Source organism: Sardina pilchardus, chromosome 18 (assembly GCF_963854185.1).
Source record: "Sardina pilchardus chromosome 18, fSarPil1.1, whole genome shotgun sequence".
Classification (NCBI taxonomy): Eukaryota; Metazoa; Chordata; class Actinopteri; order Clupeiformes; family Clupeidae; genus Sardina; species Sardina pilchardus.
In genome coordinates this window covers 30376569-30404068 of record NC_085011.1, presented here as the reverse complement: position 1 = coordinate 30404068, position 27500 = coordinate 30376569, and the positions used below count along the sequence as shown (strand labels likewise).

Sequence of the window (27500 nt, the reverse complement as noted above, 5' to 3'; positions counted from 1 at the left end):
CTGGATATGTAAAGTTTAGTATCAGACTCTAGTGCTGAGGGTGTGTGTGTTGGCACGCGTGTGTGTTGGCTGTGTGTGTGTGTGTGTGTCAGGAGTGTGTGTTGGTTGTGTCTCTATTAGACTGTTTATATTAGAGATTTTGGAATCAGAAGAGTTCACCATTATTGATCTCTAACAGGGAAGCTGCATCAGGCGCGTAACTGAGGCGTTCCGTTCGTGACACGTAAAATCCATTATAAATTAACTAGACTGCTCTTTTTTTTCGAATGTCTATGCTGCTATCTTGTCTGGTGTAGCTACTTCAATTGATTATATTGGAAGCTAATTGTTGCTAACGCAAACAGAGCGCTTCAGTTACGCGCCTGATGTAGCCTCCCTGTAAGTGGGTACCCAATAGATTAGCATTCCGCTCGCCTTATCTCCACTGACCCCTGACCCTCGCTATCTTACAGTTTTTGCCCGTCGTTTGAACACTATAGACCCATGCTTAGACTAAAGTAACATAACTTGAAGCTTTTGCACCATACCTCAAACACATGTACCTATACCTTAAACAAAAGTGCTGCTTTGCACTCTAGTTGCAATTCTACAACACACTTACTCCTTGGTCCTGCATACTACTCTCTATTTCATACATAAGACACTTCGTTCAAAAATTAAATCTCAGGGCGCCATTCGGAAAACACATGTATCCAAAATACTAAACACATCGGGCAATTGCATCACTCAAATACACTCTTGTAAGGCACTTACTTGCAAAACTAAACACCAATCAGCCAGCTACAAAAAGCCCTCAGTTTAGCCATTACAGTATAAATGGTGATGTGAATGGTATATTTCCCAGTGTTGTGTCATGTTTTACTGGTGTGTAGAGTTTAGGCACAATGAGCGAAGTATGGCGAAATGTTTTCAAGCAAGGTGTTTTATATAAAGTAGACTAGTGTGTTCTAAAAACTGTAACATAACATGCAAAACAAACTTTTATTTAGAAACAGTTGTGGGCAGAGGAAACAGTTAACAGGAGTCATAGTTGATGACAACTGACAGTTGCAGTAAATAGTTGAGTAGGCCTAGTTTAAGACATTGTACCATTTTTTACCACTTTTAACTCATTCACTGCCATTGACGTCTTTAAATGTCAATTTAGACACTTATGTTGACTGCCATTGACGGCTATAGACATCAATTGCATTTTTCAATGGGGAGGGCTCATGGGTGGGCTTGGGAACGATCTGGCAGAGTTTCAGGCTTGTAAACAGACTGTACTAGCGATCCGAACCGCTAGATGGCAGCAGTGCCATTTGGATGATTAGTATCTGCCTGAAAAGCCACATGCAGGGACATACAGCAAGCAGACACACTGAAGATCGACCACAGTGGATCTAGTTTGCATGCGGTCCAGCGAATAAATATGCTTACTTCTTACATCAAGGATGTAAAACACGTGAACGTCGTGAACGGTATGATCCATTGCTCATGGATATGATTGATTGGATATTGCTATATAGACTAACAACAACTTTGCTAGTGCTAGCTTGCTAAGTCTACCGTCCTGTTCAGAGTCTATATCGACCATCAGAGTCCCTAGCAACCTTGAACAGACTGACGAGATAACAGTGCAATCGTGGTTGACATACTACTGAAACGCTAATGTTTTTTACAATCACTTTGCTACTATTTTCAGAACCTTGATGTCATTTTTCACAACTCTAGACACAAAACTCAAAACGGTTATGTAATGGTTGCCTGGCTCAAGGCCACCAAAACATAAAAGAGGGGAAGACCACACCGAAATATATAACAAAATAGGTTTATTAACGAACTATAGAAAAGTCAGTAAATGGAAAACAAAGCAAAACTGTGGTGTCAGCATATGAGGTGTAATGCGAAAGGTAAACGAAAAGCAAAACGCAAACGCCGGTTGTCGAAGCCAGCAAGCAAGAGAGAGCGACCCGCGGACTGGGAGGTCCTGGTTTTATGTTGTGCGTCATTAGGCCTCCAATTAGCCACAACCGCAACTCAGAGCTCCCCCTGCTGGTACACACAAACAACAACAGTAGCCACAAAACAAACAAATAGACCTTGAGGGTCAGGGACGAACCCAGCATGGGCAGGCTGGGTCGTCACAGTTATCACTTGTAACACAGGCTGTCTAATGTTCAAAACATTGGATTGTCCTCAAAGAAATCTTGCACTTGCACAATCATTGGTTCAAAAAACAAATTTACTGTGAAATACCACTGAAACATAACTATAAATCACCCACACACAAGCAACCGATAGTTTTATTGTGTCATTGTTCGTACAATCATTAGATATTGTAGAACAAAATAGGTGAAACAGGTTTCATTATGGTACTACATGTACAGTATAGTAAATACAGTACATCTCTGTAAAAGTACTGCAGTGGTAGAGAGAATACTATCGACATAGTGGAATCATTGAACAAAGTTAGTACTGTAATATATTGATGCAAAACGCTACAGTACAATCACAACATAGGTTTATTTGAATTAAAGTAAAAATAATTAGCTATGAAATAGAAAAGAAAAGACAGCCTGATGAAGCATTGTAAAATATTAGGCTACATCCATGGACGTCTAATTGGTTCAAGCTCCACGCTAATTGGGTCTATTAGTTGCATACTTTTTGCAGAATTGTTGCAGAGAGAGGGGGAAGACAGAGGGGGAAATCTTCTCTAAGGAGAAATAGGAAGAAATGAAATGGGGTGGAAAGACAAGCAATAGAGTCGGGGACAGAGGGAGAGAAATGTGCAGATTGTATTTGGGTCACTGTGACTGTGTGTGTGCGTTTGTGTGTGTCTGTGTGTGTGTCTGTGTCTGTGTGTGTGTCTGTGTATGTGCATGTGTTTGTGTGTTCTGCTCTCCCCTTCTCTAGCTTTCTCTCTCTCTTTTAGTATATCTCTCTTATGTGTGTCTCTGTGTGTGTGTGTGTGTGTGTGTGTGTGCATTTATGACACTGTGTCAGACATATTAAGTGGCTATGAAAAGTCCTTTCAGAAAGCTTTGGCAATGGTGAGAGGGGCAGAAAATGAAGGAGGGAGTTGGTAGAAATACTAGTGTTCGTCCCTCATATGAAGGACAGAGAGAGCTACTAGAAATATTACTCTTATTCATACTTGAAAGTCTTTACAAAATGAGCAGAAAATATACTCAAGGCACTGAAAATGCTGATTCACACTTTAAATGGAAACACTGCTCTTTATGTGCCCATGCTGCTGTTGGAACTGCTATTGTATTTGTGTAGATATTCTACTTTGAAATGCTGCCTTCATCAGATCATCCCTTGCATTCCGCAGTGGCAGTCTTGCAGACGTCTGGCTCGCTAGTTGTCCGTTATGGAGGGTAATGTGTAATGTCAGCCCATGCTCTCTGAGGCACCTCCCACAAGTGGCACTGGCACGTTTGCCAGACCATCAAATGAAGTCTGTCCCACTCTTGGAGTGCAACTCCCTTTGCAATCTTTCACTTTGATTGGTCAGTCTCAGATATGGCCTGTTCTCTGAAAATCTGTCTACAAAGTCAGCTTCACTAGAAACATGGTATAGCATGACATTGTTGCTTTTTTAACGATGACTTACTGTTAATCTTCTTGTAACACAGTGACCCAGGTTTAGCTAACACCATGGGCCATTGCAGAGAGATGATTGCAGAAAATAATTGTTTGCAGTCCTGTAACATTAAACAGGGAATGGCATGGGGGTCAAGTGTGTGTGTGTGTGTGTGTGTGTGTGTGTGTGTCTGTGTGTCTGTGTGTGTGTCTGTGTCTGTGTGTGCGTCTCTGTGTGTGTATGTGTGTGTGTGTGTGTGCGTTTGTCTATAGCTGATCCTTTATCCAATATATAGGTCAAACATAAGAAGTGCTGAAACAAACCCCAGACCTTGCATACATTTCCACAGCACTGAGGGCTAAAGTTCACTATCAGCTCTAGAGCTGAGGGGGGGGTGTGTGTGTGCTGGCTGTGTCTCTATTACACTGTTTATATTAGATAAATGTTTAAATCAGCTCAGTAATCATTAATGATCTCTAAGTGGGTCAGGCTGAGCATTCAATGAAATGTCTGGCTTCAGGACGGGGGGGCACCGAGAGAAGAGGGCCAAATCTGTAACCATAATCATAAACTGCTGACGTCCATTACACTGCTCGCCTCCACTTTAGTTTGCCCTCCGAGATTTTTATAACGATTGTACACAGAGAGGTACACACACACACACACCACAGACACACAGACACACAGACACACAGACACACACACACACATACACACACACACACACACACACACACACACACACACACACACACACACACACACACACACACACACACACATACACACACACACACACACACACGAACTCATTCACATACTTGCACACATACGCCACCACTCCTCCTATACACACTCTCTATTTAGAAAGGCTCTGCTTAAATTGTCCTGCTTACATAACAGCCCAGAGGGAAGACAAGAAACAGATGGGGATGTTGGGGAGGGGGATGGTCTTGCAACAGTATTGCATTTTGCTGTGTCTGCAAGTCTAATGTCTGCACGCTAATGTCTCTGTGTGTGTGTGTGTGTGTGTGTGTGTGTGCATGTTTGTGTGTATGAGTTTATGCGCCTGTGCATGTGCGTGTGAGTTTATATGTTTGTTTGTGTGTGTGTGTGTGTGTGTGTTTGTGTATGTGTGTGTGTGTGTGTGTGTGTGTGTGTGTGTGTGTGTGTGTGTGTGTGTGTGTGTGTGTGTGTGTGTGTGTGTGTGTGTGTGTGTGTGTGTGTGTGTGTGTGTGTGTGTGTGTGTGCAGCTGCTGCGTCCTGAGGAGGTGGAAGTTCTGGTGTGTGGCAGTCTGGACCTGGACATGGTGACCCTACAGAAAGAAGTCCAGTATGAGGGATACAACAGAACCGACACCACCATACGGTCAGAAACACTGGTCAAAAAATAGGATTATTTTTGACCTATTATATTTGACCTGGCACGGAGCATAGACAGTTTTTATCGCGTTTAACCCCTTCCTTAAGTTGCAGCATTCCCCTTTGCTAAACTTGTTCTGAACATTTCAATGGTAACATCCAAAACAGTCTTACTCACTCCACAGCACACCTGAGACAAGTAAATTAAAACGTCAGACTATCAATGTACATATCCGTGTTGATAGAATAATTTTAGAAATAAAACTAACCTTGCAACTCAATGATTTATTACATTTTGAGGGACTAGTTTCTCAATATCAATCCGCTACTGCCATACAGGGAACAAATTAGGCTATTGCAATGCGATGCAAGGTTCTAACATTGTTCTATCAACACAGACATGTGCATCAATAGTCTGACGTTATAATTTATTTGTTTCGGGTGTTCTGTGGAGTGGATTAAGACTGTTTTCAGTGGCAGGCTGGATGTTACCGTTGACTTGCGTTATCTCGGCACCAGATTACCAACTGAAAATGGTCTCCACCGACCTATATCACCCCGACTAAGTTGGAAATGAGGTCCTATGTCCAAAATTCCGAACTATTCCTTTAACAAATGATCTAACACAACACTATGGTCAGACAAACTAACTTAAAGTTTTGACATGCAATATCTTCATTTCCCTCACTTTAAACCCAAGCACTAGTGTAGTGAATGATATATTATATAGTCAGGACAGTGCAGATTTTTTCCAATTTATTTTGAATACTCTGATTTTGAACTTTGTCTTATGTTGCGTAATGATAAAGTGTAATCACTTCTCTGTGTTTGTCATTGCATAATGTTAAAGTGAATAACTTTACAAACCTTGATTTGGCACAGGCTGTGATCATCCAAATGTCTAGCTATGTTTGCGATACATGTGGGAGGCAATATTGACCTTAGTCTGAAAAGTCTTGTTCTGAAAAGTGTACGTTTTTTCGTCCGTTTGTGCTTGCTTGCTGTAGGTTTTTCTGGGAGGTGGTGTTAGCATTCCCTGTAGAACTTCAGAGGAAGTTGCTTCACTTCGCCACAGGAAGTGACCGGGTGCCCGTGGGTGGCATGGCCCACCTGAGCTTCAAAATCTCCAGGATCGATGTCTCCACTGACTGGTATGTGTCTGCGAAGATATCTACACTCACCTCTCTCTCTCTCTCTCTCTCTCCCCTCCTCCTCCTCCTCCTCCTCCTCAAACACACATGCACACATCCACACACACATGTAAGTGCGTTCTCACACACTCACACACACACGTTCAGTAAGGTCAGCTTGGCCTCCCACACCTACAGCAAAATATTTAAAAAGAGTGAAACATATATCTTTTGCATAACTGCATACAGTCATTCTGTTCAAACTTGGTTAGTATGATGGTATGGTACAAATATGTGATATGAGATATTAAGCAATAGGCCTACAGGTAAACTATATTATAATGATATGACATCTCATGTCTAGCACATGCTGGCTTGAGCATGGACAAATGAAGGGGAGGCACACACCGATTTGAAATGATAAGTAAAGGTATAAGCAATTTAACAATGAATGTAAAGAAAGTCAGTGTAGTGGTAGTGAAACTAAAACATCATAACTAAATGTATAACAAATATAGACACAAATGTTAAGAAAGTTAGTGTAGAAGTAGTGAAATTAATACATTAAAGTAAATATATAAAAACTATAGACACAAATGTAAAGAAAGTTAGTGTAGAAGTAGTGAAACTACAGTTCTAACAAGCGTTTGTCCATTCAGTTGACACATTTTCAAAACTCTAAACACAGTTAGCACAGCATCGGTCTTTTGTGGCCATTCCATTCACACATTTCATGTTGTTTTCACACAGTATGCAGTCAGTGAATACATTTTCATAATGCTTACATTTTCTTAACAGACAAATTAAACCTCCCAACAAAATAATGGATCATTTTTGTATTATTTTCGAATGTTAACACACAACATCTTAGATACAGTATAAAAACCTCTGCTTCTGCAATGTTATCAATTCAAAAGCAATATATCTCAGCTGATAATAAACAAACAATCGAATACAGTTTTTTCCAATCGTTTACACACAATTTTGAAAACGGGGCTCTTTTTGTCTAAACACATCACACAATTAACCAAACGCAACACCCAATCAGCAGAACATAACAGATTGTTAGCAAAATGAAATATTTCTGTCAAAACAATAAACACATTGATAAAACCTTATACTGTTCTCATATCACTAACACATTCTTTGAATGATTCCACACTGTCGCTATCTTACACACACCAACACAATAAATTCAAAACACATCTGTAAAAACCCTCTTCCAATATATGGATCTTATTCAGACATATTGTTTGAGAGCATTAGGATAATTTAGATGACAAAAATATTTTGATGAACCCTCATCAAGCAATGCACAAAACTGATGCTGCAGACAATATTTCTTTCTTTCACTGTACCATATGTTCAGTTATCAATCAACAGAAAATGCCAAAATTATAGTTCTTACTACTGTAAAGTGTAGAAAGATAAAAATTTGTACACAAATAAAAAGTACTGTACTCTTACAGTCACTGAAGAAAAACTAAAGCAACAATATAAACTAGAAATGCAATTCCAAGGAATTACCAGTGCATGAAAATGCAAAAATGTAGTAATAGATAATGTAGATATGGTTACTAAGGTGTTGCTAGGGTAGACATGGTGGTTGCATAATTTAATGAAAGTTGACAGTGTATCAGTAGGTTAAAAGTTGAATATGGATAGCTTAAAAGTTGTTGATAGACAATTGAATGATTGTTGATAGATAGTTTAATGGATGTTGATTGCTGCTAGGGTACTTAAGGTAGTCGCTAGGCTGTTGGTAGGGTACTTAAGGTAGTTGCTAGACTGTTGGTAGGCTACTTGATGTAGTTGCTAAGCTGTTGTTAGGGTAGTTAAGGTGGTTACTTTAGTGGTTTTCCAGAGAAGTCATGTTGGTTGCTATGGAAACTGATATAGATGCTTTATTTCAACGGTTGCTATGTTGGTTGTTAAGTAGGTGGAGGTTTAATATAGTTGGCTGGAGGCATAGTTGATGATAACTGACAGTTGGAATGGTTGATAGACATATAGTATAATGAATGATGATAGTTTAATGGATGTTGATGCAGAAAGTTTAATGAATGTTGATATTTTAAAAGTAGGCTAGATCGTTTAAAAGTTGTTCATAGGCTGATAGTTTAATGCAAAGATGTAGAATTGAATTCAGATGTAATATAAGAGACCCAGTTGATAGTATAGTTCATGCATAATGAGGGAGCAAGAGAGATTAATTTAGTTTGAACATCTAAAATGTATGTGGTATCAAATTACTTCAGTAAAACATTGTTGATTCATGGAATATTTTATTTTAAAGGTTATGATTTGTAGACTACTTCTATTTCAAATTATCAGCATGTAAAAGGTCTGATGATTAGATTCCTCCAAGATCATTAGCCTCAAATGCAATAAGCTAGAGACGGGTTCATAGGGCACAAATCTATACAAATCAAATAGCTCTGGATGTAGATTTTGATGTTTCTGACCTTTCATTAAATAGATTTTTTTTAATCTTCATCTTGATATTGAAAACAAGCAGTCTAAGGGCTATTTCATTATTTAGTTCAATTTTATTTTTTGTAATTTAAACAGCATAGACACCTGACATTGTCTCAAGGACATTAACATCCATCCATATTTCATTACTGTTTTCCCTTAATTCTAGTTGTTATAATGTTGATAATGGTTCAAAATTAGTAAAATGTATAAGTTGATATAATGGTTTAAATGGAGTAAAATGTGTAAAATGACATGATGTACAAAAGATTTGATGTACAAAAACTTAATTAAGAATACAGAACACAGGATCATGATAACTGTAATATGTCTGTAGAACACCTGAATGGGCACAGTGCTGAGGATCAGAGATGAAGATGTTATCCAACAATGTGTTCTTCTCAGTGGTGGAGGTGGTAATGAGATTTGTGAATCCTTTAGACTGGAACAACTCATAGATTGGCTTTCTTCCATTGGTCAACATGTCCTCATTAAAATCCCCACAGACTATAACTGGACTATCAGCAATAACATGTAAAGACTCCAGTAGATGGCAGAGATTTGGCAAAAATAGGTTCGTGTTGTAATCCGGTGGTCTGTAAATCACTGCAATTAGTAGTGGAACTGGAGCAACAAATTTCAAAACCAGGAATTCGAGATCAGTCACACCCTGTATGTATGGCATGTGATGGGCTTGAAGATGGCTTTTTACAAACATAGCAACTCCCCCACCATTTTTCTGTGCAAAATGTGAAAGAGTAGTGTATGACACATGTCTATTGCGCTTATACATTCGATAGTTCTCCAAATGGATATTTTCTGGGACAAATGTGCCAAAAAGGTGTGTTTCAGTAAAGCACAAAATATCTGCGAGGCTCAATTCATGATGTCTCTTAATGTCATCAATATGGGCTGACAGTCCTTCAGTGTTGTGATGGATTAGTGTTAAAGATGGTGATCTCAGAGTGGGGAGGCAGTGAAGAAGGGGCATGGCATTTCTAAAGTCGACTTTTTGCATACTGTCCACGGAAACGGTCACTTCTGGATCGGCATATATTTTGTTTTCATCAAAATCAACTATGCGTAGACCATGTAGTGAAGTCGTTCTGCTGAGAGCAACGTATGCCATGCCAGGTTCAAATATGCGCTGCAACGAGACCACTGCAGAAACTGTCGTCATGCCTTGACATTTATGTATGGTACAACCAAAGGCTAGAGTCATTGGAAATTGGTGACGAACCACACCCTTTTTACTAAGAGGTTCCTCTACTCTTTCAATGTACACCAAATTGTCCGGTCCTTCTGGTCCTTTATTGCGATGTCTTTGCCCTGCATTGGGACTGTCCAATTCAACACCAAGCATTTTTACAAGTGATCTGCCATCTTGGTCATGATACACAATTTTACCAATCTTTCCAAATGAACCATTCACCAGTCCATCTTCCACATCTATGTTTCTTATTAGCATCACACGAGCACCATCAGCAACTTGTAGTCTGTCTGGTAAATCTCCTTTATGTCCTTCAAAAGGTGCACTCTGTCTTTCCATCCGACCAGTTCGTAGATCTTTCTTATAGTCATGTGCATCAATGTTGATCAGATCAGAGTATAGAGCAGATATTGTGTTTGCATTGTGTTGGTTTACTTCTTTATTAGTAGCAAAAACATGCAGAATGTCTTTGGGACAGTCATCAGGTTGACATATGGCCTGTGCAAGTAGAGCTCTGTCTGCTTCAGATAATGCCTCTCCTTTGTGTTTCACTCTTATCCTGTTGAGCAGCTCAGCAAATGGCACATCATCTTTCTGGCGCATGATTTCTGTGAGAGTGACTACTTGGAACCGATCCTTCCAGATATCAAGAACATGATCCTCAAACACACAGAGAGGTTTGGCTTTACCAGGGGGACTTATCTGGTTGAAATCGCCACAGGCAAGTATTGAGACTCCGCCAAAAGGTTTTTTGCTGCCTTTGATTTCTTGCAGTCTCCAATTGACATATGCAAAGAGTGATTTTGATATCATGGACACTTCATCAATGACAATTATTTCAACATTGGATAAGGTTGCTCTCACTTCATCTAGACGGTTTCCAAGGCACTGATAAGGTGGTTTAAGGCTTCTTGGTAGTTTCAGTACAGAATGCAGTGTCTTGCCAGATATGTTGTAAGCTGCTGTGCCAGTAAATGATGTGAGAAGGACAGTGGGCATGGACATGTCTCTTTCCTCTGTGATGCGTGGTAACTTGCGGAGTATCTTTGATGCCTCTGTGTAAATGCATTTGATGAGGTGTGATTTACCAGTTCCAGCTCCACCAGTGACAAAGTAAAAGAACTGATCGGCATTCTGTCCACATACGCGTCTCATGCACCATTTACGCACTGTGTAGAATATAGATGCCTGCGTTTGATTTAGATTTTGATACATGTTACGGACCACAGTGGGGTCTATTTGAGGAGCCTCAAACATTGGTGCTGCACTTCCTCTGTTTGTGGTACTTGAGCTGTATTCAGGAATGTCATCTCGTTCATTCATTTCGTCTGGATTCATTTCCTCACGCTCAGAAATGCACTCAAGTCGAAGAAGCTCTGTCTCAGGTGCAAGTGTTGTCCATGCATCCTCCATAGGTCCATTTTCTTCTATGTTCTCAATAGCTTTCTCTATTGCATCACTGTTCTTTTCATATTGTGACCTGTTCTTCTTGACAACAGAAACTACTCTCTCATTATAGTCTCTTCCAGGAAGACATATATAGCCTGATGTATAAAATGACTCATACGTTGGAAATCCTGTGGGTTTCAGTTGTGAATCTGAACGATAAGGGAGGTACAGTTTGAGCAATGTGCCATAGAATTTCTCTGGAGTCTTTTGCTCAGAAAATCGGGCATATCTGATAATGGCAGGCTTTCCTCTTGTTCGCTTTTGAATGAAGCCCATTTCATTTTGAAGCGGTAAAACCTTTTTTCCTTCTTTCTGCCTTCCATACACAACTCTGTAAGTGGAAGCAAACTCTGCCAAAAACATTGTTGCAAACTCTGGTGTATCTGGTCTGTTTTTGTATTTATCTGGCATTCCGGACATCCAAACATTCTCTGAATCAGGAATTCTGTTATTCAGGTATCTTAATGGGACACTCATTTTTAAAGCATTGTCATCAGTGGGTATAAATATCACATTTCGAGAGCAAGACTTCAGTTTCAAGCTACAGACTCGTGCAACAGCCTCTTGAACACTAACTTCTCTGTTTTTGGAGTATGCTTGCATGATTTGTTTCATTTCCTCAGTGTCAGAGGTATTGGATTGAGAAGTCTCAGACACAACTCTTTTCAAATACTCACTCATCTCATGTTCAGCTTTGGAAATGTATGATAAGATGTACATCAGACAGGAATAAGGGTTCAGGATGAACTGAATATCAATGTTTGCATTCCAGGCCCTTAACAAATGCTCATTATAGCCATTAATCCAGCAGTCCTTTGGTTGACGTTTCATCACTAGCACACTGGACGTTGTTAATGAACTGACACAGTTTAGGTATTCCTCATAGCTTAAGTTGCATTGGGCAAGTAGCTGTGGGATGCTTTCAAACAATGTTGTGGAATTATTCAGCAATTCCCATAAAGGCCTCAGCTTAGTTTTAGCTTCTTCAGGAGACATGGAGGAGTGGTCATGAGCAGATTCATCGTCAGATTCGTCCATGAGCTCTGCTGGCATGGGTCGTGTTATAAATGTGCTCTCGACAGGCTGTTTCGGGAATCCAAACCGGCAGTGCTTATTTCCTTTCTTACATGACTTTGAGTGCCTTTTGCTGTGGGTTTGCACCTCTGTCACTATTTTGAAAAGCTCAGGGTCAGTATTTGGGTCAGGCAGCTGACATGTTATGTACTTGTCCACAAATTCACACACTCTCTCATCTGGGTCATCTTCAAATACAGGGGCGTTCTTACACCAAACCAACATATGTATATGTGGCGAACCTCTAGCTTGATACTCCACTCGAAAAAAGTAGTCAATGACTTCACCAATGGGCTGTGCTGGTGACAAAAGTAGTTGTCTGAGAAGTGCATCAACACGCTTGTCAAACATGCGCATGGTGGTGACAGGGTTGCTACGTAAAATCTCACATTTTGATGCCCAGTCAAGCTCAGAAAAGTCAACCTGCTCTCCTTGCTGTGCCTTTATTGTTTGTATGACCTCTGGCCATCTCATTTCAGCAGCACTAAATGTACAGAAGAATGTTGGGGTACCCAGCTGACGAAGCATTGCAAAGAGGTCTCTGAGTGTTCTTTCCCAGTATGCAGGAGTACCTCTCAAAGGTTGCATGAATCGCGTGGCATCTTTGTTCCGTATCAGTTTTTGCACTTCATGTTTATCTTGGAGCAATCTTGCAGTTATTTTGCGTCCATCTCTGGTCATAGGTTTTCCTTTACGCAGTTGAATAGACATAGAAGACTTTGCCAAATGCATTTCTGTGATAAATTGTGCAAAAAATATATAATTGGAGTCAAGAGCAAATCGATTGTCAACACAAAAGAGACGTGCATTGAAATATCTGCTTGGTGATAATTTCATTGGTCTTTGTGTTTCATCCAAAGTGTTCATTCCAGTGGGGAACTGTACAGGGAAAGCCATTGCCTCTAGTTTAGGAACTCTGAAAAAACTCACTGGTCTGTTTCCTTCTGCTGGTGCCACAGTGAATATACCTTCACCAAATGTTATCATTTCCTGTGCAATATCAGCTGGCTGTAAGCATGAATCTATAGAGCATCCACCATTTTGTTGACTTATGTCCTGCTCAGAATCAAGTGAATCCTGGTTATCATGTAACTCGTGGGTTTCATTATTAGGCTGATTGACTGCACTATTTGTCTCTGAATGTTCTGGGTCAGTAATGTCAAACTCATCCACAGCATCAGTCTCCATTACATCAACTTCCTCTACAGCAATGATGTCATTTTCATCTGACAAGCTATTCATTCCATCCCCAAAAGCTTGTGTATCATTAGTTATGGTGATGTCCTTGTATTCTGAATGCATCTCTTTCAGTTTGGATAAGGCACGTAATACTTTGGTCATGTCTACAGTTTGGAACTGGTAATGCCCTGTATAGTTCATTCTTCTTTTCAACTTCACTTTCAAAAGCTGTGACTGGCTACTAGGTCTAGGCAAAGCATTGACTGTGGATTCTACCTCTGAAGGGACACACACAACTCCACCATGTAATAATTTCTGCTGGCCTTTGGGAAGACTGATTATTTTTGCAAATGGTATGTACCGTGCAATGATGTGCCTTTCAAGTATATTAAGATTACTGAGCTCTGGAGGAATTGGTGATAGCTCTAACATATTGTTTACAGCAATGGTCGGCATTTTCCCCATCTTTAAGTTTTCATCACAGCTGTAACAAATCCACTCTGTCTTTTCATCTGGTGCACAACATGATTCAAGCGCACTGCACTGCTCGCTGCACGTATGTACATATTTTCCTGTTAAGCATTGATCAACCATGCCTCGATTCTTTCGATAACATTCATGATTGCACTGTTTTACCTGGTTATAAAACAAAGCTCTGTGACACACTGTACACACATAAGTAGGGCCGTTCAGTACATCCATTTGAAAAGATGCGATGGCATCATGCAAAAGGGTGCTTTCTGTTGGTGTTGACTGTGGTTCAACCTCTTGCGCTGATTGAAGTCCAGACAGGAGTGTAAGATGATGGTACTTACGCTGTATGTGTAAAGCACAACGCATTTTGTGAAGCATTTTCTGAAATGTGTTACTGGAATACTTCTTTCTCTGCAGAAAACGATGCCTGAACGAGAGGTCATTTCTGTATCTGTCAGTGAAGGTTTCCTTTTTTTTCTGCCTGTATGTTGGATCATTTGCATAGTGATGTTTCATGGTCAACTTCTTTCTTAATTGATAGATTGTATCATGGGCATAACGTTTCTGCATGTAAGCCTGCTTCCTTGATCTAAAGCTCATGTCACTTGAGTAACGTTTCTGCATGTAAGCCTGCTTCTTTGATCTAAAGCTCATGTCACTTGAGTAACGTTTCTGCATGTAAGACTGCTGCCTTGATCTAAAACTCAGGTCACAGGAGTACCGGTTGTTGATGTATAACCTTTTTTTCAACCTATAGTTAGATTCATGCATGTAACGGTCTCTGAGGTATGATGTCTTATTGTGTTGAATGCAGTTTGCATACCTCTTTCTTTCATATTCCATTTTTTTCATTCTATTCTGTTCATAATATTTTCGCTGTCTGATTCTGTTGTTCTCAATGAAGGACATGTCCTTTTGTGCTTTGGCAGCTTTTCTGCGCCTTCGGTTCTTATCACATTTGGTAGGCCTAAGTGAATTCAGAGAAATTGCTGGAACATGGACCTCTGCAGTCTGAGCAGGTTGCACATTGTCAGTGTGGCTTCCTTGTTCGTTACACTCAGATGTAAATAACACTGGCATTAACTCATAAATCCATTCATCATGCGATTCAAGGATGGTCCAGAATGCAAGCAGATGATCAATCATGTCACTCAAGTTGACAAAGGTCAACATCACAGCAGTGCCATTGTTTACTGGAAATCCATGAGGTGTTCTTGAGTGTGGATCAAAAAGTCCATATTTATTATCATCTCTGAACAAACCTATTGTTAAGCAACCTAAAGTTAGCAATGCAAACTTCACATCATTTGACAAACAATGCAGTCTTTCAGAGAGCTGTAGGAAGTCCACACCATCAGGTCCATTTTGCCTCAGATGACCATAACGTGACAGGCACTTCTCAATATGATACATTTGTCCATAGATCTCAACACTATCAGGTAATTCATCAAGAGCCAAGTGGTCATGTGCATTGCCTCTCATGCTCAACCTTTCCTGTACTTCACTGTACATCCAGTTACCTTTTTGCAAAATGTAGTCAAGATCATCACTGTTGAGCTCTGTTCGGTAGTGAAGTGTAGCAAGAAACACCAGGGAATTGCAGGTGCACTGCTTGTTACTGTTGTTACCATATCTTACATCACCTTGGTAATGAGTTGCTTGAACACACGTGATGGGTCTCTGCTCCGTGTTCATGCGGGAATCACTAGTTACCTCATTTACCTGTTCTCGGTCATTCAAGTCACTCTGGTCTAATGAAGACTGATGTGGTTCAACTTCAGAGAGGTCCAATTTACGCCAACGTCTCTTTTGAGCCTCTGAGCGACGGCCTTTTCTTCCCATGTTTCAAAATATAACACGCTTAATATAGTCTAATGGTCAAGTCAAATCTAATATTTGTTTATCACAGATTACACACTAGCACATATACTCAATGTTCCACAGACAGAATTGAGACAAGTTACTTAATCAATGTAATCTGAGTATATAGACAAGACAGATGAGATTAAATGTTAAACTCGATATCCAAACACTAGTATTTATTTCAGTGGTTTATTACAATGATCAGTGGGCCCAAAAAATGAATTGCCCTTGAGATGACCAGTTTTATGCAGAACTAGGATGGAATGTTGAAGTCCTCACACCGCCCAGGTTCAGTCGTGCAGCACAGCTCAGGTGTAAAAGTAGGTATGCAACAGCAAAGACAACTTTGGCAGATATTATTCAAATATAAACGTTGATGGGTATGTATATTTCACAGTAACAGTTCTCTATGTGAATAGTTAACAGACTGTAGTTATCCCTAATGGTTCTTTATATAGTTCAGAGTATGAGCTTTCACACAAAATATTTACTTAAGTTGAATTATTGATTAAATGATCAAATATGACGCTGGAACCGTTAGGTAGAGGTAACACTTGATGACACCGATGAAGAATGAGAGGCAGCCCTTGAGATCAGTTTTATGCAGAACTAGGATGGAATGTTGAAGTCCTCACACAGCCCAGGTTCAGTTTTGCAGCACAGCTCAGGTCTAAAAGTAGATATGCAACAGCAAAGACAACTTTGACAGAAATTATTCAAATATACAAACGTTGTATGTAAGGTATGTAAAAGTTCACAGAAATAGTTCTCTATCTGAATAGTTCACAGGTAGTTCTTAGTATGTTTCAGAGTCTTTATACAGTTCAGAGTATGTGTGGTCAGAAAGTGATCAATTCTTGTCGTTATATGTTTGCAGGTATGTTTGTAGGTATGTTATGTTAAAGGATGCTGCTGGTTCAGAGTGGTTTTCAAGTTTTCAAGTTTCAAGTTTCAAGTTTCAAGTTTCAAGTTTCAAGTTTCAAGTTTCAAGTTTCAAAGGAGTATTCAAGTTTCAAAGTCAAAGAAGTTGTCTGAGGGGACACAGTTATATGTAAAGAGTATAGTATGTGCAGTCAAGTATGTTGTCAAAAAGTGTCACTTGTCGTTATATGTTTGCAGGTAGGCGTAAGTGGGTTCTGTTGTATATGAGTGCAGTGCAGGGTGTGCAGACAGACAGGCACAGTGTCACAAGTGACAGACACCACTCTGACAGGGCTGGTCTGGAACAAGCCTGAAAGGGAAACAAAAGAGAAACACACATGTTAAACACTTCCAAAAATAAGGATCACAGCAACATTGCTGCTTTGCTTGCTTCACAGTGAAAAAGCATTATCGTTTCTATTCATTTCAGCAATACGCCTGTAATACTAAAAGGATGAGTTAAGTGAAGTGAGCAAAGAAAACTAATACAAAATTCAGCACAGCTGTATATTATGTAGATTAGGAGCAGATTTTGTAGGCAGCTGCACATTAGATTGTCGGCCATCATCCTTTATCAGTTAAAAACTTGTGATGGTTGATTATATGATGGTTACTTTTAATAAAAAGAAAGAGTGGACACATTTGTAGTTGTGGATGGCGACATGGTAGGTACTTAAAAATATGTACCTACCATATCAAGACAAGCAACTGTAAAAAGTAGCTATTTTTCTTAAGTCAAGAAACACAATTTACATGTTTGTGTTAGCAAATAAAAGGTGTAAGCAAGCAGCATAGCTGGTCTAGCAGTAAAAATAATTAAAATTACATACCTGAAGTCCGCAGCACCACAAATGTCTTGAGATTTTTTTTGTTTTTTTCGTGGCAAAAACCACAAGGGAAGGTGGAGATGGAGGGTGGAGATGGAAGTTGGAGATGGAGGGTGGAGGAAGTCTTTAGAAAGACTATTGTTTTCTGTTGTGAATAAAGGGGAAAAGGTTGTGACCATTGCTATAACATTACAAGGCAAAACAATTACATTCATTTAACACAATGCAACTTCACATCTGTGTGACCAAGTAATATCATTAGATTATATGGCATGACTTGTACTCAAAATAAGTTTATTGTAACATTAGAATCAGAAATTGGGCCAGTAGGTTGATAGGCTCCCTATTTATTTTAATTACAAGTCGACAAGTCTATTTTTGTTTTATCACCCTGTTGTCCATTGCTCATGCGCCTATGGAGATTACTAATAGAGATGTTGGCAACAGCTAGCTTACATTATGTGCTGGCCTTGTCATGTACGTCCTAGTTCGAGGCAACGCTTCCGTTAACGCCTCCAACCGGCGCCTGGCATTGTCACCGGCGTTATTAATGTGACGCTCAAAGTTCAAATTAGTTACTCAACTGCGTTGCTGCAGTGGTTTCACCATAAAATAAACTAGCAATAAACTTATTTTGTGCTAGGGCTCTTGCTGCCTCCAGTATATTAGCCAAACGCAAAACACTGGTGTATTTTTCTAGAATGTTCGATGCAGCTGCCGTGTCTGGTGTAGCCAGTTTTATTAGCTACCAAAGCGAGTACTAGCTGCTACCCGACGTCAGATTCATAGACGCCGTTTTTCGACAATTCATAGCAGCTACACCAAATAAAAGTGATGATAATGAATGTCACACAAACTATGTCGAGTTAAAGTAGATAATCGCTCGACAAACAGTAAACTCAGTCAATTTTCATTCCAAGAAAGTTTCCTCACCTAACGTTACCTTCTAGCAGCCAATATAGGTAGTTCTAGCTAACGTTAACGTTAATTAGCGCTACGACAATTTCCAAAAAACAGACTTTGAGGCAGCTATGCTACTACCCTACCAAATGTCGGAAACAATTCGTAAACATTGTTTTGTACAACATATAGCAGCTACGTCGAATAAAAGTGATATGATAGGGAACACCTAACAAAGCCTAAGTATGTGTAAGATTTAGCAGGTGGTATTTAGCTCGAAAGTTAACGTTAGCCAGCCTTAGCTACCAGAGTCATTTAAGATACAAAGAATGCTGTTAGTGTTAACCTTACCAAATATCTTTAGTGTTAACGTTAAGCAAACAAAACTTACGTTGGAGGTAATGTGAAGAGTCACGGAAACTTCTGGTCGAAGTAAGTCGAAGGCTCAGTAGGCTACCAACGTGACCGGCAATCCGCTGAGCTGGGACACGAATGTGTGTAGACGCAAGCCGGGTTCCAAGTCAAAGTGAAGAAGTCACGTGCGCGACTGAGTGATGTCATTGACTGAAGAGGTAGCTACCTAGGTTTGACAAAGTCAATTGACTATAATATAATATTAGCACATTTCACACGACAGAGTTGATCCAAAATGCTTTAAAATAAACAAAATAGTAAAACATTGTAGAACATAATATTAAATTGTATAGGTACTTTGGGGTTAACTGTAACCATTTTCTGAGGCTGTTGAATGGTGCACAGGTGGCCTGTTGATTTGAGTGAATGGTGAACAGGTGGCCTGTTGATTTGGTGCGTTTTAAACGGCCTCAAAAATGGTTAACCCTAAAGTACCTATAATATAATAGGCTTATACATTATAATGGGATTATAATAAAATAAACCATTATCAGAAATCAAAATGATGCAGTTTAAATAGTTTTTGAAAGGTCCGCTGCGCACATTCGGATGTTTGTGACCAGGCAGAATTTTTCATTTATCCGCCTTGAGTAGAACTTTTTTCTACTCGTTCAGCTCTGGGTGGACAGGCGGAAAATCCGGCGCGGAATCCACTCACTTCCATTAAGAAACAACAGAAAATATTGCCAAGTCCTGAAAAATCCTAATGAATCCTAATGAAAAAAAAGAAGCTTTTAACATGGATTTAAAATTATCAATAGTATGGATTGATTGACCTAATTTGGGAGACTATTCCAGAATTGAGCAGAAACAGAAAAGCTCTAGTTGTAAATTGAGATGAAGGAAAAGAGAGAAAATGTTGGGAAGACGTAGCAGGACAGATGTATTGTGTTGCAGATGTGTTGTGGTGCTGATTCATGCAAGCCTTTTAAAAACAAACAGTTCAATTCAATTCTATATTTCATTGGTAGCCAGTGCAGTTCACACAACAGGAGTGATACGATCACGCTTCTTAGTTCCAGTGGATAGGCCTAATCTAGCAGCAACATTTTGAACCATTTGTAATCTTGTGACAAAATAAGGTGAGTTGCAATAGTCAAGTCTTAATGGCCCAATCCCAATGTCAGCCCTAAAGACTACAAACTAAAGACTCACAGACTTAATTGATCTCAGGTGCTAAGTGAGTGAGTGTGTGAGGCCACAGAGGCTCAGATAGGTATTTGGGATTGGGACAGCACTTCACGAGATCACATGGCGTGATCCTTGGCGATGTTTACTAACAAAGACGTTGCTAACATTTGCACCATGCACGTGTGTCGTGCGTAATTCCCTTAGGTTAAGTCTGCACCGATGCAGACTCACGGAAAGGGCTCGGTAACTGTGCGTTCAGACCAAAACCGTCAAAAGCGTCAAAGTCGCTGGTGAAGCTCATAGCCCGACGCTCAACCCAGTTCAGCGCCGAAAGCGTCAAAGCCATGACGTGAAACATTTGGACAAACCACAAGCAATCCTGCGAGTTTGACATTCTGATTAGTTGACGCCGAACCGTGTCATAGCTAATTAGCATAAAGTTAACTGAGGCTCAACTTCTTTTTGACGCCCGTGAAGCTCATGAAGCCACGCTCACGCCCAGAACGCTTTTGACGCCGGTAACGCCGACTCTTCATAGAAAATGAATGATTTCCGGCGCTCTTGCCGCTTTTGACGGTCTTGGTGTGAACGCACAGTAAGTCTGTACTCAAACCCTCCCGCCCGTTGTAATTCGACATTGGGACAGCCCTAAACCCTTACGAATTTCGCGAGAACGCGCACCAAAGTCCGTGAGTTCGTGAGTCCGGACATTGGGCCCATGTAAAGGCATGTAATGAATGTGACCAGAAAGGGTTGAAGCTGGTTGAAATATTATAGGCTACTTGATGCCAACTTTGAACACTCCAGCAGTGATCAAAAAGTGTTGTTAAAGAGTCGTAAGGGTAGATTAGGCAAATTCAACATTACCTGACGTTATCAAGCTGGAAGTAGTTGCTAGGCTGATGCTAGGGTACATGAGGTGGTTGCTAGGGTAAATAAGATTATTGCTAAGATGTTGCTAGGGTAGTTGTGGTGGTTGCTATAGTAACTCAAGGCATTGCTAGGCTGGTTGCTAGGGTAATCATGTTGGTTGCTAGGTTGTGATTGTGGAAGTGGTTGATAGTGGTTTCATACTTAAATTGGTTGCCATGCTGGTTGCTAGGGTAATCATGTTAGGTATGTTAAAATGTTAACTATGTTAACAATGATAATCAGGTTGACTGGTTTACATCTAATGATTTCTAACAGTTATGGTAAAAATGCTAACAATGCTAACTATATTAACAATGCTAACCAGGTTGATTAGCTAACTTAGTTGTTGATTTCTAGCAGTTATGCTTAAATTGCTAACTATGCTGACAATGCTAACTAAGCTAACAATGCTAACCAGGTTGATTAGTTAACTTAGTTGATGAAATCTAGCAGTTATAGTAAAAATGTTAACTATGCTAACAATGTTAACTATGCTAACCATGGTAACTAGCTAACTTGCTAGTGAGGACTTTTATTTTGAAACATTTGTTGTTAGGGTATCCATGGTGGCCACTATCAGGAAACAAGACGTTACTGCAGTATAATCATGTTGGTTTCTATGGAAACTGTCATAAACGCTTAATTTTAATGGTTGCTATGTTGGTTGCTAGGTACATGGAGGTTTCATGTAGTTGACTGGAGGCATAGTTGATGATAACTGACAGTTGGAATGGTTGAACAGTTAAATAGTTGAGTAGTTACAATGGTTAAATGATTTAATAGTGTATTATTGCAGTGAGGACTTTTATTTTGAAACAGTTGTGGACAGAGGAAACAGTTTAACAGGATATGTAGTCTTCAGAGAGATTGTATGATATGGTTACTAAGGTGTAGCTAGGGTAAACATGGTGGTTGCATAGTTTACAGAGAGTTGATAGTGTGAAAGTAGACAGTTTAAAGATGAAACATTTCACTTCTAACTTAGCCTAACTAATGATTTCTATTCATGTTGAAATGTTGATTAGCTAACTTAGCTAATGATTTCTAGCAGTTACGCTAAAAATGCTAATTATGCTAGCAATGCTAACTTTACTAACAATGCTAACCAGGTTGATTAGCTAACTTAACCGATGATTTCTAGCAGTAATGCTAAAAATGCTTACTATGCTTACAATGCTAAATTTGCTAACAATGCTAACCAGGTTGATTAGCTAACTTAGTTGATGATTTTTTGCAGTTATGCTAAAAATGCTAACTATGCTAACCATGCTAACTAGCTAACTTGCTAGTGAGGACTTTTATTTTGAAACATTTGTTGCTAGGGTATCCATGGTGGCCACTATCAGGAAACAAGACGTTACTGCAGTATAATCATGTTGGTTGCTATGGAAACGGTCATAAACGCTTAATTTTAATGGTTGCTATGTTGGTTGCTAGGTACATGGAGGTTTCATTTAGTTGACTGGAGGCATAGTTGATGATAACTGACAGTTGGAATGGTTGAACAGTTAAATAGTTGAGTAGTTTCAATGGTTAAATGATTTAATAGTGTATTATTGCAGTGAGGACTTTTATTTTGAAACAGTTGTGGACAGAGGAAACAGTTAACAGGATCTGTAGTCTTAATGAGATTGTATGCTTAAAGCCTGAGACAGAAGGTGCCTCTCATATAGCGTTTACGCGTCCTCTCTCGCTCCTCACTGATCTACATAAAGAATGATGGAGCGGCAACATTGGGATAGTCTAGCCCTTCTTCTATCTTTCTTTATGTAGATCATTGAGGATCGAGGAGCGAGGGAGGACATATAAACGCTGCTTGAGAGGGACCCACAGTAAATACTTTAAAAGTTGTATGTAGATAGTCTAATTAATGTTGATAGACAGAATGTTTAATGGATGTTCATAGGCAGATTGTTTAATAGATATTGATTGACAGTTTAATGGTGAATGAGTGAATGGTCTGAAGAAGATGAATGGATAGAAGGTTGGATGGAATGTGCCTTATATTCTTGTAGAGTGGAGAGACACAGCTCTCTACTGAGAGTAGTGGATACAGATACAGGTGTAATCAATTTAACAGAGGCAGAGTGTGCTTAAAGCCTGAGACAGAGTAGATTGTTTAAAAGTTGAATGTAGATCGTCTAATTGATGTTGATAGGCAGACTGTTTAGAATAGGTGGATGAGTGAATGGTTTGAAGAAGATGAATGGATAGAAAGTTGGATGGAATTAGGAAGACTTAAGTTGATACAGTTGATACAGGGGAACAGAAAATGTAGTCTCAAGAGAGCCATTGTCTGTTTAAAGTCTGAGAGAGAGAGAGAGCTGCTGCACCTGGACTGGCCACCTGGCGTAAGATTCTAATTGCTGCCGTGATGTCATAATGAGCAATGTTAAGTCTATGGGGGAAATTGTAATAGTTTTTAACTAATAGTTTAAAAAGTATAAAAGTTACAAAGTTGAAAAATACAAAGCCCACATCGCGTAAGTAAGACCTACGCGACAAAATTTGAATGGAGTTTCTACGTTAAGCGGTTGAAGCTGAATTGCGTGCGTTAGAAGAAGAACTAGAAATGCAATTCCAAGGAATTACCAGTGCATGAAAATGCAAAAATAGATAGATAATGTAGATATGGTTACTAAGGTGTAGCTAGGGTAAACATGGTGGTTGCATAGTTTACAGAGAGTTGATAGTGTGAAGGTAGACAGTTTAAAGATGAAACGTTCCAGTTCTAACTTAACTAATGATTTCTATTCATGTTAAAATGTTGATTAGCTAACTTAGCTAATGATTTCTAGCAGTTACGCTAAAAATGCTTACTATGCTAGCAATGCTAACAATGCTAACCAGGTTGATTAGCTAACTTAACCGATGATTTCTAGCAGTAATGCTAAAAATGCTAACTATGCTAACAATGCTAAATTTGCTAACAATGCTAACCAGGTTAATTAGCTAACTTAGTTGATGATTTTTTGCAGTTATGCTAAAAATGCTAACTATGCTAACAATGCTAACTATGCTAACCATGGTAACTAGCTAACTTGCTAGTGAGGACTTTTATTTTGAAACATTTGTTGCTAGGGTATCCATGGTGGCCACTATCAGGAAACAAGAAGTTACTGCAGTATAATCATGTTGGTTGCTATGGAAACGGTCATAAACACTTTTTAATGGTTGCTATGTTGGTTGCTAGGTACATGGAGGTTTCATGTAGTTGACTGGAGGCATAGTGGATGATAACTGACAGTTGGAATGGTTGAACAGTTCAATAGTTGAGTAGTTTCAATGGTTAAATGATTTAATAGTGTATTATTGCAGTGAGGACCTTTATTTTGAAACAGTTGTGGACAGAGGAAGTAGTGAAACAGGATCTGTAGTCTTAATGAGATTGTATGCTTAAAGCCTGAGACAGAAGGTGCTTCTCATAGCGTTTACGCGTCCTCTCTCGCTCCTCACTGATCTACATAAAGAATGATGGAGCGGCAACAATGGGATAGTCTAGCCCTTCTTCTATCTTTCTTTATGTAGATCATTGAGGATCGAGGATCGAGGGAGGACATATAAACGCTGCTTGAGAGGGACCCACAGTAAATACTTTAAAAGTTGTATGTAGATAGTCTAATTAATGTTGATAGATAGAATGTTTAATGGATGTTGATAGGCGGATTGTTTAATAGATATTGATTGACAGTTTAATGGGTGGATGAGTGAATGGTCTGAAGAAGATGAATGGATAGAAGGTTGGATGGAATGTGCCTTATATTCTTGTTAAGAGAGACACTGATACAGCTCTCTGAGAGTAGTTGACACAGGTGTAATCAATTTAACTGGCTAGTCTTAAGAGAGCCAGAATATCTTAAAGCCTGAGACAGAGTAAATAATTTAAAAGTTGAATGTAGATAGTCTAATTAATGTTGATAGACAGAGAGTTTAATGGATGTTAGACAGATTGTTTAATAGATGTTGATAGACAGTTTAATGGGTGGATGAGTGAATGGTCTGAAGAAGATGAATGGATAGAATGTTGGATGGAATGTGCCTTATATTCTTGTAGAATGGAGAGACACAGCTCTCTACTGAGAGTAGTGGATACAGATACAGGTGTAATCAATTTAACTGGCTAGTCTTAAGAGAGCCAGCCTGAGACAGAGTAGATTGTTTAAAAGTTCAATGTAGAGCGTCTAATTGATGTTGTTGATAGGCAGACTGTTTAGAATGGGTGGATGAGTGAATGGTTTGAAGAAGATGAATGGATATAAAGTTGGATGGAATTAGGAGGACTTATTTTGATACTGTTGTGCGCAGAGGATACAGGGGAACAGAATATGTAGTCTTCAGAGAGGAGCCTGAGAGAAACTGACAGTTGGTGCCCAGGTGGCCGACCAGCTGGGGTAACATTCTAATTGCTGCCGTGATGTCATAATGAGCAATGTTAAGTCTATGGGGGAAATGGTGATAGTTTTTAACTAATAGTTTAAAAAGTATAAAAGTTACAAAGTTGAAAAATATAAAGCACATATGGCATAAGCAAGACCTACGCAACAAAGTTTGAATGAAGTTTCTACGTTAAACGGTTGAAGCTGAATTGCGAGCGTTAGAAGAAGAAGTTTAATAATAACTAGAGAATGTAATTCCAGGGAAATTACGAGTGCATGAAAATGCAAAAATGTATAGATACAGTAGATAATGTAGATATAGTTACTAAGGTGTAGCTAGGGTAAACATGGTGGTTGCATAGTTTAAAGAAAGCTGATAGTGTGAAGGTAGACAGTTTAAAGCTTAAACATTACAGTTCTAACTGAACTAATGATTTCTAGCAGTTATGCTAAAAATGCTAACAATGCTAACCAGGCTGATTAGCTAACTTAGCTAATAATTTCTAACAGTTATGCTAAAAATGCTAACTATGCTAACAATGCTAACTATGTTAACAATGCTAACCAGGTTGATTAGCTAACTTAGCTAACCATTTCTAGCAGTTATGCTAAAAATGCTAACAATGCTAACCATGCTAACTAGCTAACTTGCTAGTGAGGACTTTTATTTTGAAACATTTGTTGATAGGGTATATATGGTGGCCACTATCAGGAATAAAGAAGTTACTGTAGTAAAATCATGTTGGTTGCTATGGAAACGGTCATAAACGCTTAATTTTAATGGTTGCTATGTTGGTTGCTAGGTACATGGAGGTTTCATGTAGTTGACTGGAAGCATAGTTGATGATAACTGACAGTTGGAATGGTTGAACAGTTAAATAGTTGAGTAGTTTCAATGGTTAAATGATTTAATAGTGTATTATTGCAGTGAGGACTTTTATTTTGAAACAGTTGTGGACAGAGGAAACAGTTTAACAGGATATATGTAGTCTTCAGAGAGATTGTATGCTTACAGCCTGAGAGAGAGAGAGCTGCTGCAGGTGGGGCTGGCCACCTGGCATAAGATTCTAATTGCCCTATTATGATGTCATAATCCAATGTTAAGTCTATGGGAGAAAAAATGTTTTAAAAAATTAATATAAATTCAACGATAAAGTTTTCAAAGTTGAAAAATACAAAGCTGAAGTCACCTAAGTGAGACCTACGCAGCGCAGTTTGAATGAAGTTTCTACGTTAAACGGTTGAAGCCGCATTAAACACACAAAAAGCGTTAGAAGAATAATATCACCTATAATAAGAATAATTGGAAGAACAGTATAGTGCATTTTCATGCACTATAATAAGAAGAATAGGAAGAACAGTACAGTGCATTTTCATGCACTGTAATAAGAAGAAGAAGAAGACCGAGGAAGAACAGTACAGTGCATTTTCATGCACTGTAACAAGTAACAACAATACGTAATACTCTAATCATCTCTCCGTCTAGCTGGATCAAGCCATAAGAGTTCATCCACATCACAGGCTATGGGTGCCTCTCATTTGGGCTTTTATACATCCTCCCTCGCTCCTCGGGCCTTGATCCTCACTGATCGACATAGAGAATAATGGGGCGAAAACAATGGGATAGTCTATCCAGTGTTAGTTATAGATCAGTGGGAACGCCCCTCGAGGATCGAACATAACACACCTGAGTGCTGCGTTTTCAATTTTGCACATGCGTGCTTACACACCTGGTGGATGTGTTTATTCAATTTGTTCATTAGTGTGGTCATTGGCAAGCCAGGGCTTTGTAATGAGAAGGAAGTACCTAACAATCTTTATCTGTGTTTAAGGCGTTAAAATGTGTTTTACATTTTGACATTCACTGTGTGTAATGTTTTGCAAAAAGTGTGAAGCTGAATTTGTGCTTAATATTGTACTGCTCTGCGCAGGTGATTTGCTTCTGAAGTGTTAAGTATTGTTAACTGTCTGATAACCTTAATTTTAGTGTGTATACGATTGGAAAAAACTGTAATTGACACAGAGATGATTTATGTTGGGTAAATTGGGCCAACCACAGCTGATTCCAGTCTATCTTAGACTCAGTGGCAGGGGTTATTTCTCTCTATTACATTGACACTTACACAGTTAAAAGAGGAGGTGATGTTTTTGGAAGCAGAAACAGAAAAAGACAAATACTGTAATGTCTGGACGAGGAAGAGTAAGAGTAAGGGGCCCAGGGAGAAGACCAGG

General features: G+C 39.3%; 1 protein-coding gene and 1 long non-coding RNA gene across 2 annotated transcripts in view; one reads left to right on the top strand and one right to left on the bottom strand.

Annotated features, from left to right (window-relative positions):
* The window catches only part of LOC134063917 (probable E3 ubiquitin-protein ligase HECTD2), a 53802-nt gene that overhangs the window by 24848 nt on the left and 1454 nt on the right, over positions 1-27500 (top strand). Inside the window, exons 18-19 of the mRNA XM_062519667.1 lie at positions 4825-4940; positions 5941-6084. Of these exons, the coding sequence (XP_062375651.1) occupies positions 4825-4940; positions 5941-6084 (260 nt within the window). The remainder of the gene's footprint in view (positions 1-4824; positions 4941-5940; positions 6085-27500) is intronic.
* LOC134063996 (uncharacterized) lies at positions 15968-18919 on the bottom strand. Its single transcript, XR_009936228.1, has 3 exons — positions 18827-18919; positions 17539-17680; positions 15968-17018 (listed from the first exon to the last, which is right to left on the bottom strand). It is a non-coding gene; the product is annotated as an uncharacterized LOC134063996 (long non-coding RNA).